Source organism: Maylandia zebra, linkage group LG17 (genome assembly GCF_041146795.1).
Source record: "Maylandia zebra isolate NMK-2024a linkage group LG17, Mzebra_GT3a, whole genome shotgun sequence".
In the NCBI taxonomy this organism is placed as follows: domain Eukaryota; kingdom Metazoa; phylum Chordata; class Actinopteri; order Cichliformes; family Cichlidae; genus Maylandia; species Maylandia zebra.
Genome location: NC_135183.1, coordinates 22689361 through 22702828, shown reverse-complemented (window position 1 = coordinate 22702828; position 13468 = coordinate 22689361). Strand labels below are relative to the sequence as shown.

General features: G+C 39.8%; 1 protein-coding gene across 3 annotated transcripts in view; it reads left to right on the top strand.

Moving 5' to 3' along the window:
- The first annotated feature begins 622 nt into the window (after positions 1-622).
- The window catches only part of rassf3 (Ras association domain family member 3), a 74626-nt gene continuing 61780 nt past the window's right edge, over positions 623-13468 (top strand). Inside the window, exon 1 of one of the 3 annotated variants that reach the window (XM_004573724.3) lies at positions 623-1306. In XM_004573724.3, coding sequence (XP_004573781.1) covers positions 805-1306 — 502 coding nt within the window. In that variant the 5' untranslated portion in view covers positions 623-804. Of the gene's footprint in view, positions 1307-8781; positions 8903-12998; positions 13170-13468 lie in introns of those variants that run through there. The other 2 variants (XM_076875631.1, XM_076875632.1) reach the window with 2 other exon arrangements.

The window sequence follows — 13468 nt, the reverse complement described above, 5'->3', positions numbered from 1 at the left end:
AAGAAAGAAAACATGTTTGCAGTTCAAGAGTTACATGCACAAGTTGTGTGATTATTTTTTAAAGCTAGAATATATGAAAATGTTATGGTTGTTGGGATTCAGCCACTCAGTGTGTAGTAAAGAAGTCCAGGACATGTTTTATGTATTCAGTTAAACAAAAAACAAAATCCAGATGTCTGGCCTTTGATATGACCCTATCTTACCAATGTTCCGCTGCCAATAAACATTTTCTTTGTCCTCTACCTGCGGACACCTGATCTTTGTTCACTGAGTGGAATGGCACCATCCTGTGGTCAAAAGAGGGACTACAGAGTGATGCAGCAGCAGTTTGACACACATTATATTGATTTGTTTATATTTCCCCCGATTTTAAATGGTTACGCTCAGAGTACTTGCAGACATATTTGGTTTGCATTGTGGAGAAAATTATCTGACAGAGGAGGCAACAGGCAGTTCAAAAACAAGTTTTATCAGGTACGAATTAAAGGGCCAACCGGAGAAACTGGATAAGTTGTTTAGGTCTTGCTTGGGAGGGAGATGTGTGATGATAACGAGAAAGAAAGCTTAAATTTGCATGTCTGTAAACGAAGTCTGGGACGCAGTCCTTCCTGGAGCGCCTGTGTTTCATGTCTCCCAGTGAAATGAGATCCAACCCGTTCTCCAGCACACCTCCGACCGCCTCAACCTGCTCTCCGACTGCGAGCACGTTATCGACGGTGTCATCGTCAGACATAACAAGACATCACCTGTGTGACTCTGGCGAATACACTTCCACGCAGCGGCGGACTATGAAAAGTGTGCGTAATGATTAAACATCACGCTCGGAAATACGCCCCCCCGCGCTCATCGGTCACAGATGACTGTCCGCTGGCCCTGCAGGCTGTCCATGTCAGCAAACACCACGACACGCTGAACGAGGGAACGTGGCCGCAGACGGGCGCCAAGATGCGGATCTCCAAGGCCAACAAGGGCGCGGCGGTGGTGAGGGCTGTCCGGCGGCAGGCGTCTCCTCAGCCGTCCAGTCTGGAGAGGATGTGGAGCGACAGAAAGCTGTCGAACTGTGGACCTGAGGGGAGAGACGGGGCAGAAGCTTCTGGGAACGGGATGGAGGGACACGAAGGGGGGCCACCCCGTGGGAGGAAGAAGGCATCCAAACCACATGTGAAGACCATTTTCTCCCCCGAGGACAAGGACCCCAGGGTGAAGGAGGAGACCGGAGAGGGACACGCCTTCGAACCCGGAGGGGAGAGCAACTGGTGTGATTTGTGCTTCGAGTACATCTTCGAGAATGGTCTCACCTGTGCAGGTGAGGGTGCATGTGATTAATGAGGGGTGTGGGGGAGCCCACAAGATAAGGGGTCTAAATAGAAGGTGGAGGAATCCCAGAAGATATGGAGATTTTAATCTAAGCGGCTTGAAGCATTTAATGCAAAAGATCTCCCAAATATCCAGTTATTTCCTTTTGCTGAGCTTCACACAAACTCCACCACAAGTCTATGATCCATCTACATATGCTTTGGGAAATACTGTCAGTTATTTTGCTGACCAAAGAGGTAAAACAGTTGCAACAGTCCTACATGATATTTATGTGGATAAATGAAAGAAACATGCAGGTTTTCAGCACTATAGGTACAAGTTTGCCGTTTTGGGGTTGGGTTATTTTTTGGCTTGTGTTTTGGATTTTTTTTTTTTTTTTTTTAGAGAACAATGAACCAGTTGTTCATCAGGTCTTTTAGGGAAGTTTAACTGATTTGAATGAACAGGTACACTCTATCAGTGACATCAGCATTTTCAGGTAGCGCCATCTGATATGTAGTAATCGCTCCTTGTTTCTGTGCTGGTGATGACTTAAATAGGCAGGGCTACGAAAGAAGCCCAGCGCTGGAATGCATGTTGGCATCCAGAAGGACCGGTTCAGGTGTAAATGAAAACTGGGTGACTCCTCAAGGGCAAACTCTGGACCTCCCTGTGTGTCCACTTCTGTCGAGCAAACAATAGAAATAGGAACCTTAGAAACAATTTCTTCTTCCCTAATGTGTAGAGCTCCAAACATGGTTGCAGTAGTATTTGTTTTTCGATGGAAATTAGATGGAAGTTTTGAATATTTGAATATCTGCTTCAAATACATTAACCCTTTGTACTGCATAACTACATAATCGTCCTTGTAGAAATTCCCAACTTATTTTATAAAATGATAAAACGTGTCATGACTAAGATTTTCTGTCAGATCTTCAGTTTCTGTTTCAACCTCAGTTGTGTTGTGGAATTCAAACAATGCTCAGTTGTTATGAAGGAATAAGGTATCTCCCCTACATTATAACACTACCAACAGCTCGAACTAAAAGGCAGGATCCATGCTTTCATGTTGTTTACAGCAAATCCTGACTATAACATCTGAATGCCGCAACAGAAATCGGGCCCATCAGAAGGATTTTTCCACTCTGATGTTGTGCAATTTTGGTGATTTTGTGTTAGTTGTAGCTTCAGTTTCCTTTCCTGAAGTGGCACCCTGTGTGGTCTTCTGCTGCTGTAGCTCATCTGCTTCAAAGTTTCAGACTTTGTGATAAGTGGTTAGGCTATTTCAGTTACTCTTACCTTCCTATCAGCTCAAAGTAGTCAAGCCAGTTACCCTCTGATCTCTGAGATCAACAAGGCATTTTTGCCCAGAGAACTGCTGTTCACTGGATTTTATCTTTTTCAGACATTTTCTGTTTGAACTCTATTTCAACAGCTTCTCAAATACTCAGTCCAGCCCATTTGGCACCAACAGACACGACATCTTCAAAGTCACTTAAATCATCTTTCTTCTCCTTTCTAAAGCCTGGTTTGAGCATCAGCAGGTAGCAGTTGCCTTAGTGCATTGTGTTGCTACTATGTGATTGGCCGATTAGATAGCTGATTAAAGAGAAGCTGAACAGGTGAACTAATAACCCTTTCAGGAGTTTGAGACTCAAATGGTTCTGATTTTTTGAAAGGTTTCCAATTTTAAACCACAATTCACCTTGTTCTCACTGTACTCATTTACTTCATCTTATAAGGATGGATCAATTTAAATGTGAAGATATTTGAAATATACTCATTTGCCCATCTATATATGTATCAATGTTAGAGACAGAAAAAAGTTTAGTCAAATAAACACTTTTTATTTTATAAAATATACCATCCTCAATTGCGTATCATCATTCTTTTCACATGTTTCCTCTCCTATAGTAGACTGGCTAGATATTAGCTAAAGTATGCTAATGTTAGCTAGGATTAACAAATTCAAGATCTATTTATCCCGGTTAGCTGAAAACGTCTCACGTAGAAAACCTTTAATATCCAACATTTTCCGTTTTATTCCTTCATGCACTATGTTTTCAATTTTTCTTCTACTTAATGCTAGAAAAAATATTATCAAAGAAGGACATTAGCTAGCTTTAGCTATAAAACTATTGACCTGCTAATTCTGATTAGCTAAAAATACTCACTCAGATTTTATTAAGAAAATATGTGCTACTTTAAATAGTAGCATTCATAACTTTGGGACAGCCACAAACAATTCTGATAAGCAAATAAAACAATAAATAAAATAAAACAACTAAATATGAAAAGAAAAGAAAACATTATATTTGATTTGTTAGCTTCATAAAATTGAAGTTGGTGTTAAAACACTAACTGCAGCAATAAATACGCTTTGCAAATCTCCAAAACTCCCTCAATAGGCCTGATTTTGATATCAATATGCATTTAATCTTCTGTAATATTATACTTAAACCACATATTGTACTGCATAAAAATCTGAGAAACCCAACAGATACAACACAAACTGTTTTACTACTCTATCTCTCTCCCTTTAGCTATTTAACTTCATTAGCCTACATTTAATGGATAATGAGTTTGCAATGTGCACTATGGCTTCCTGTCACTTTAATCAGCCATGCTGATGGAGTTTGTGTTTGTGCCTATGGCTTTTCTCTATTAGCAGCCACTCACAGAGTCTGTTACAGACCCATGATTTCACCTAAATTTTAACAAAAAACCCAACCCCCCAACATTATTATGCCTTGCAGTTGTCCTGCAATCCTCTACAGAGCACTGTTAATATCCGTATCTGTCACTCGCTCACTTATTAACACACAGAAACAGTGACTTATAAGGCATCCAAGCCTTGCAAGAGCATGGTTCAGTTATTTCTTTCAAAGGTTAATTTTTCAGCTGAATGTTGAAATTAAAGTTTTTGCACAACACAGTGTTCGGTAAAAAGACTTAATGGAAATATTATAGCTTTTACTGGGGAATACATGCTCATGGTTTTGCCAGAGTAAATCAGCAACATAAGAGAGAACTGAAGATCATTGTGATGATAATGATTGCTGAAAGGTAATATAACAGGAATCACTGTTCGCATGTTTTCCATTACACCCATAACTGGTACCAATAGAGTAGGGTTGCCAACTCCCTGAAAAATAAATAAGGGACACCTCGTGGCCAGGGCCGGGCGACCCAGTTGTCTTCACCCTTCCCAGTGTGGTGAATTTTCTAGCTCTTTTTTTGTGTGTGAAATTATTTTTTTTAACCATTTGACTTGAATTTGATTTAAGTAGATGTTTATTCTTTGTGATATGAACACATGTGAAACAAATGATCATTTAGCCATTTATTTTTAGCTCAAAATGACAACATTAACACAATAAAACAGGTCTCCTTCTTAAACAGAAGCCTGTCATGCTTAACTTTTGAGAATATAAGTAAATCTTTCTTTAAAAGAACTCTGTCCTGCTTAACTTAAAATAATAGAAAACAATAGAAAGAAAAACATTCTTGTAACAGTGCACATTTAGTGCATTTAGTACAATTGGCTTCAGTTGAGGTATTATTTCAGCTTTTCTAATGCTAATCAGCTGCTCCTGTTTGTAAACCCGCTTGTTCCCATGATTACGCATCTTAACTCATCATCATTATTCATCTGTGTATTACTTTTATGTATTAGTCATCTATTTGTAATCATCTATCCTTGCAGTTGTTTATTACACAAAATAAATTATATTATCACACTTCTGGCCACATAGCGCTGATATTCACTGCACATGCCCATATTAACTTTTTCCAGCCAGGTGTTTTCCTTTTCCCATTCTTCCCTTTCTCTGAGGGGGAACAAACATTGCTGCTCTAATGCTGGGCTTACACTGTGCGGTTTTAGGCCCATTTTGAGCCAATTTTTGAGTGATCTTCATCGTGCGTCGTGTAGTATACGTGGGGTAACGAGAAGCGATTAACACCTCACGACCAGCTCCCGATCATCAATCGCTCGTGAGGGTCTCATCACAGCCGCTCACACTGCTCGCGCGCAAACACGTAAACGTTGATGTAAAAGATGGAGCAGCACGGCTGTGCAGCGTGTGATCTGGACACAAGCGATGGAGGCACAACTTGTAGAACTTTGGAAAGCTCATCCGAGCCTTTTCGATGTGGCCTCACAAAATTATCACGACCACAACAACCATGAAAATAGTTGGATTTACATTGCTGCTCAATCACAGCTGCCTGATCAATGTTTTTCATTAGCAATTTAGCAAAGTTGATGGTAGTGGTGTGTCTGTGTGAGTGAAAGACAGAGGGAGAGCGCGACAGATTTTCTGTTATAACCTTCATTTTATGGAGGCACAGTGTGAGCACTCAGGTCGCATCAGAGCATCGGGCGGTATAGTGTGAGACCTGCATCGTGACCTACCAACTTCTAACCCCTGCGAGTCAATCGTGCAGTTTGAGCAGGAGCTGAATAACGCGACTGAAAAAATCGCACAGTGTCTGCCCAGCTTTAGGTGTACTGTCGTCCGAGACTTGCACCGCAGTGCCGGCGTTTGTTTCCCTGTTGGCCATGCTTCTTGTTGTGGTCATCTGTTGTCTTCCGGTATTTTCTCCGTAAGCGACCTTTCCTCGACCAATGAGATGAGCGGTAATCTGAATTGTCATACTCGTCATAAGTGTGGTGTCAGCTCATTGGTCACAAAGCAGGAGAGGGGCTGGGAATTATGTTTTCAAACAAAGCGTTAATTCCATTAACATTTATAGACTACTTTTGATTCTCACTGTATTACGGGACAAAGTGCGTCCCTTATTAGCTCAATACGGGACGTGTACTTTTGTTTCGAAATACGGGACGATTCCGTTTTTTAAGGGACGGTTGGCAACCCTACAATAGAGTAATTTCCAGGAAACTTCCAAGAAAATTATTAAACCATGACAAGCCTGTAAATGAAACAATGCCAAGTCCTTGCTGGGGGTTTTTCTTTGCTGAGGAAGAGGTTGGTATTTTAAAGAGTATTTATAGACTTCATGTCACCTTTAAGCTGTAGCTTCCTGATTGCAATGTTATGGGTCCATTTGTTATTGCTATAAAAACTAATCTAAATAATAAAGTAAGTAAAAAGAATAAGATTTAGAAATGTGAAACTGTAATATAATAAAAAACAAAGTTTTTTTTAATATAAAAAGAGTTTAAATAGCTCAATATTTTTACCTAATCTAAATTTAAATATTTAGAGTTTCTCTGACATTTTTTTTACCTGTTTAAGTTAAAAGTAAACTGGTTATCTTTGATTAACTTGACCAGTTTTGCAGATTAAGAAACCAGTATTTAAAAATAAACTTCACTGTACTGATTTCTATTGTTTCTCTGTTTCTGTTGTTGGGTGAGGATTCATGGAAAAGAGTCAATATTAGCTTAAAAGTTAGCTAAAATGCTTGACATCATACAGCACTCAAAGTTTTGTCCATAGTTGTTCTGTGTCTGTTAAAATGTTTGAGTTTCCAGTGTACTCTAATATTTTATGCTTTTTAAACAATAACTGGTTCAGTTGGGAAAAGTGAAATGAGCTACAGAAAGGTAACGTGTTGTCCTTGGTTCAACTTCTGTATGAAAGCGGTTTAGCTCACGCTCTCTCTCTCTTCCTGTGGGTCTGTCATCCTATGGCTCTTTCTCCGAAGTAACAGGAACCACCGAAGAGAGCCGGGGATCTTTGTCTGATTGGGTTTAATGTTGCATTAGTGTGTGTATTCATTAGTCGGCTCTGTAGAAGGGATTTCTGTAGGCGGCTGCAGCTTGTTTCCAGTCAGTTTGCTCTCTATTTTTGATGTGACAGAATAGAAATAGCAGCACTTTGTCCTCCCTCAGTGTGATTCTTCTTCTTCTTTAAATGGCTCTTTATTGTTAAGCTTCTGCATCCTTCAGTTCAAGCTTGTCCTCTACATTTAAATATGGCTTAACCCACTGTTCTTCCTATTTTTGTCTACTTGTTCAGATCTAGAGCTCCTTTTAAAGAAGCCAAGTGCTTCTATAGCTTACTTAGCATTAGCCAATAGATGAAGCACTCAGGCTAACGGCTGCTGACATCCGTACTCCATATGAAGCCACAAGAGCTGTCAGAATACCAACAAATTAAAATATCCCATTAATTGTTTATTGTTGTTTACACGGTCCCATTTTCACAAGCTCAAAAGGAAACACACAAGTTTCTTAGCCGAGTGCAGTTTTTTTATTTCATGACTAATCAAGAAGATAAAAGATGACTTTGTTAATGGAAACTTTCAACATATGTCACACAATAGTGCCACCTTATTGTGTATACATACATAATATATTAGAAACAGATATATATTTGTACTTTGTAGCTCTTATTTATGGTTATTACATAAAAAAAAACAATGTTTCCAGTTAATAAGCAGTAGCAGCAAATGATAATGACATTACCTTTAAACAAAGGAGAGATTTTAGGAAATGGGGTAGGATTAATTTCTTCATTGTAGTATAGTGTTATAACTAGTGAAAACATTAATCTATATTAGTGTTTTATTATAAGGTAATAATACAATCACATTGTTGCTATATTAAGAATGTTTATTTCCAAATACTACACAGAAATTATGATTTTTATTGCTCACACTGTTTCTGCCTGATGGTATTGCTACATTTTTTCACATTATCACTCCTAGTTATTATCACATTATGTAAGTTTCAGTCCAATATTACTCAGCTAAAAACTACAGTTGATACTAAGCTATTACTTACTTATAATTTGATATCTAGCAGCTACTTCCTTTTTATTTCCACATCATTTCCTCATGTTACTACTGGGCTGTGCCATAAGAATAACAACATGCAAGTATGATCAAAATGATTTAAAAAGTAGCAAAAAAGTTGACATTTAGTCATTAATACCTAGATGGAGGTTTGTTAAAGAGGCGAGGATAAAAATCAACAGATCGGCGTCTGAGCCGGAGACAGTGGAGAGGTTTCGTAGTTCAGAGAGTCATTTAGAAGCACTGTGAGAAATACCAAAGCTCATTGTTCAAACCTCTTCAGTGTGTGTGTGTGTGTGTGTGTGTGTGTGTGTGTGTGTGTGTGTGTGTGTGTGTGTGTGTGTGAGAGAGAGAGTCAGCTGCTGTCCTGTTGTTTGTTCAGTCACTGTGACAGTTTGGCTCCACAAGACACTTTTAGCCTGTGGCTAATGACACACACACACACACACACACACACACACACACACACACACACACACACACACACACACACACACACACACACACACAAATGGGTGACGGTGTCTCTGGGAGGAGGGACCAGAGTAGAGCAGTTACTGCAGACAGAGACGCATCATGGATGGGAGTGAAGGATGACTATTTTGTGGAATTATATCAAGTTATGTTTGGATATGAATCACCACCTGAAGCCTGCAGGAACCCAGAAAACCTCAAAACAGTGTTTGTGTGTGTGGGGGGGAGACAGAGTGTGTGTGTGCAATGGGGTTTACCAAAAACTTTGGGAAACCTCTGAGGAGAATGTCCAGATTTTTCTATCGCTTTCCAAAAGTGATGCGACGTTCTGGACGCCTGGAAGTCAGTCTGCTGTGGAGAAGCTCTGGTGAGTTATGAGCGATGAACAGGACAGACCATTTAGGTGGCCAGTATTCACCACGGTCAACTTCTCTTATGCAGTTTCTTTCCATTCTCCTCGTCTGTTAGTGGAAACGTATCCTATAGTTTACAGTAAACTGAACTGTTCTCTGGTAAGAAGAAACCTAAAATATCATGCTGTGGAAACAAAAATTAAAATAACTTGTTAACCTGTTAACTTGTTAAACAAACACACCTCAAATGTCAGTGCCCTGCTTCATTTCTGCTGCTATTAGTGTGTGTGTGAATGTGCTGAGGTAATGTCAAACCTCTTCAGTCTTTATTTTTCTCTTATACTTTTATCCTTTTTATACGCTGACTGGCTCAAGGTTTGATTACATACGCCCAAGCGCGTGTCCAGACATGTTGACAGGAACAAAAGAGACAAGACTAGAAAGATAATGAGGGGATAGCAGATGGCTGCTGTATTCAGCCCACACCTGTCCTCATTCACGCACCTGTCTTTGTCTTCTAACTTGTGTACAAGTATTTGCAGTTAGTGGACACAATATGTAGTCCTACCTACATATTTCACGCCGGATACTTAACCCTTTCTGCAGGAACTGCATTGTCTGATTTTACATTCCTTGTTAATGCTTTCTCTTTAACTCCTAATGCACCAAAGTCACTTCTATTATCCATCCATTTATCCATGGATGTGGAGCAGTAGCAACTACCTCCCAGTCTACTAGTCCCCAGTTGTGTTAAAAAGGTTCTGTTTTTTTCGGTTTTGAGAAGTGGAGATACACAAGGACATTGCTTTTATTTTTATTACACAAAGGAGCACGATGGTAAAGGGGAAGCTGCATCCAGGACAGAAACAGCCGCATTTTACTGCATTTTTCAGGTCCTTTAAGCACCTGCACAGACAGCATCCTAATGCTAAGCTAGCCAGGAGCACAGAGTCATGACAAAGCTGAGTGAATGCCAACCCCATCCCAGCAGCTAGACTCTGAACTTCAACAGGTAAAAAAAGAAGCGATGAGCAGTCAGGCTGCATTCCCATCACTCCCATCCTGAGGCCGCCAAAGTGGAAGCCTTTCGGCAGTTGGATGAAGTGGAAATTCTGTCCATAAAAATTATGAACACAATCTGTGGTAAACACTTTACCCAGGTAAAGTCCAACACTCACTGGGAACAATCTGACCTACTGCTGCTAATGCAGGCCAAGCTCTCACTGCATTTGTAAGGGACCGAATGGCTTGTAGCAACTGACCAGATGCCCTTTATGCCCATGTTTACTTGAGAAAAATGTTTACTTATGGCATAAGTAAACATTTTTCTCATTAGTTTATAGTCCCAGACTTGATTTAAGTCTTAATAAAAATTGAAGATTATTTTATAAATAATGACCCTGTTAGAATCACAAAGGAAGACAAAGTAAGGCATCCCATATGGAAAAGATATATATAAATCTTATAAAGTTTGTATCTGTCTTGTGTGAAACTTGTATGAAAAGCATACAAGAGTGAAAACACATATAAGATCCCTTGAAAAATTATATAATGAAACTTGTATGTTTTGGATACTTAACAATATATGAAAGTAATGAGAAAGTGGCCACTTTCATGAGTAAATCATAAAATTCTTTACTATTTCTTTTCCATATGGGATGTTTTAAGCTAGCCCAACTTTATGATTGACATGTCTGTGCTGTGTGTGTGTGTGTGTGTGTGTGTGTGTGTGTGTGTGTGTGTGTGTGTGTGTGTGTTTGTTTGTTTGTTTCAGCACATGAGTGCTAAAGGAGCCGGAGCCTCATGGTCCCTCTCGCTGCACACACAGAACAAATTATAGAACTCGTGCTAAAAAAACATTTCACTTTTCACACACGGGTGAAAAATCCATAGTGTCTAGCCAGTTTTGGATTTCTGACCTTTGACCTCTGATGTGAGACCCTGCTGAGTTTTAATGTAAGATGCTAAAAGCCAAACTGAAATGGTAGTTTTGGCTGCAGTCAGTCAAGTTTCAGATTGTCCAGACTCATCAAAGCATTTTATTATATTTTGGACAAAATAAAGAGAAAAGTAGCGTTAAATACAACAAATGTAATTCTAATTTTTGATAAAACGTTCCTCAATCTGACCTTCCTAAATCAAGATTTTCATATTTGAGAGAATTTTTTCTATTATGTTTTGCATTTGCTGTGTTAACCAACTGAATCAGAACTAAATTCAGAAGAATACAACGAGACAAATACTTTTAATATACAGCTCACTTATTAAAATCTCAACAAAAGTTGTACATTTTTCGCTCTATTAAAAAATTGTGTCGTGTTTATCTTTTTAAAGTAGTTTCTATGTATCTTTAATTCAGTCACTTATTATATATTAATACAGTGACAACTCACTGTAAATGAGCCCTTTCTCAAAATGTGTTTTCACATGTTTATAGGCTTAAAGTTAGGTGTAAAAACTTTACCATTCACGCTGCATCTGCACTGAAAAAAAGAAAAGGTTACAGAGTTTATGTGTGTGTGTTTGAGACGTTCCTCCAGCGGGCTGATTGAGTCTGATCGATTTGTGGAGTCTGGGAAATGCTTTTATCCCTGAGACAGCAGATGAGGCAAATGGAGAGGAAGATGATGAAAAAGGAGGAAGAAAAAAAACGCAAAAAACTGAGATAGGATGGAGATCACTGGAACAGCCCTAACAATTCCTTACTGAAGATGAATGTTTACCTTTTTTGTCAGTTATATTGCAAATGCAAGGACATTTTTTGGTATTCCTGTACACAAATTTCCATTCATCCATCTGTTCCATTTTCCAAAGCCAGTATCAGTATCGAGTGATACATAACAACTGAAGACTCCTGAGAACATTTCACTTTGTTGAAGTGGTTTAAAAGTCATGAACACAAACTAATAGGTGCTTTTCACTATTAGACTACAGGCTGCTATTAGACAGTGTGAACATGCCATTAATTATTTCAGAATAAAATATGAATGTAGCCTTCACCCATTGGTTAGTTAAGACGATGACGACGAGCGGATGATGGCATCATTGGCTAATGATCTATGAGTTGCGTATAGCAAACAAAATACCCTTGATAATCCTCCTTTCTGACACTAATTATTTTGCCATAATTTACTAAATTAATTGTAACAGAAGTGAGCTGTTTCTGTTTCACAGCATCTTCCAGACTAAAAAAGGATGCAACACTTCTCACCCAGCATTAACAGCTGAGTCCTGGACAAATGTGAACACGCCAGATGGCCGCGGCCTCGTGGACAATCTAAATTTTATTTTTTTGATCTCTCATGCCTGACTAAAACATGTTTGTCCTATAGCAGACACCGTAGCTAGGGTGATGCACCTGAACTGGAAGGGGTAAGACAACAGAACCCAGTTGACTGCAATCTACTAACATTTAGTGGTGAAAAATGTCACACACTGTAACGTTTAATTTTAGAATCAGAAAGACTATTTATCCCCAAGGGGCAATTAGGACTTAGAAGCTAGATCCATCTTTTTTCTGGGGGTTTTCGTTTCAATTAAAAGTAGAAAATGCAACTTTATGGCGGAACCAAAATCTTTATCATGGTTTAAAGTGCTACACTGACTTTTTTGTGGTTTGGTTTGACGCAGCACCTGCTATGTGTTGATATCTTCTTCATGTCCAAAAATAACCCTGCATGCTGCATAATGGTATTGATGGATGGATGTACAAGGCTCTTTATGACTTCCTCTGTGGATCAGGTTCATTGTCAGAAGGGATTGAGGTGGATGATTGGACAGGCGGATGACTGGATGGGCAGGAAACTGGATAGGCCGACCCAACTGTAGTCATAACAAGCTACGAAAGAGAGCAAAGGAGAGAGGGGAGGAGAGAGTGACTGCAGATGGCTGAGTCAGCAGTCCTACGTCCATCCATCCATCCACCACTGCCACCCCTCCTCCTCCACCTCTCCTGTCTGTGTGCCCATCTCACTGTGGCCTCCATTTGACTGTTAAATCACCCACTCAGCACAACAACAGAGAGAGAGAGGCAGACGGGGAAACGGGGGAGAATGGCACATCAGCATCTGAAGCACGGCCGAGAAACACCGCAAAGGGAAAGAGGAGAGAGTGTTGGCATGTGTGGTTCCATTCAGCGCGAGTGTGTGTGTGCAGGAGGATGTCATGTTGAGGCTCGTAGACAGGATTTCAGTGAGTGTATGAGTTGAAGATGGGAGATGGGAGCAGCCATGTGCAAACTGTCGGATAAAGTTGGACAGCACGTGAGAAAGAAGTCGACAGGTAGGATCATGGGACTAAAGACACACACACACCTGCACGTGCGAGGCTCGTGTAGGGTTGTGTTGGGGTGAATAATGTTTGTTTGATTACAAGAAGTGACTATGAACAACCCTCCTCCTCGGTTCTATTTGTTTTAATGGTGCATTTGGGTTGTAGCCAGTTGTAGCTAGCTCGGTGTGTGTGTGTGTGTGTGTGTGTGTGCCACTTAATTTAAAGTTATAACAAAAGTTGGGCACCACAGGGAAGAAGATATGACTTCAGTGGCTACATTTAGTCTGCAGCTAACTTGTTTTCATGTT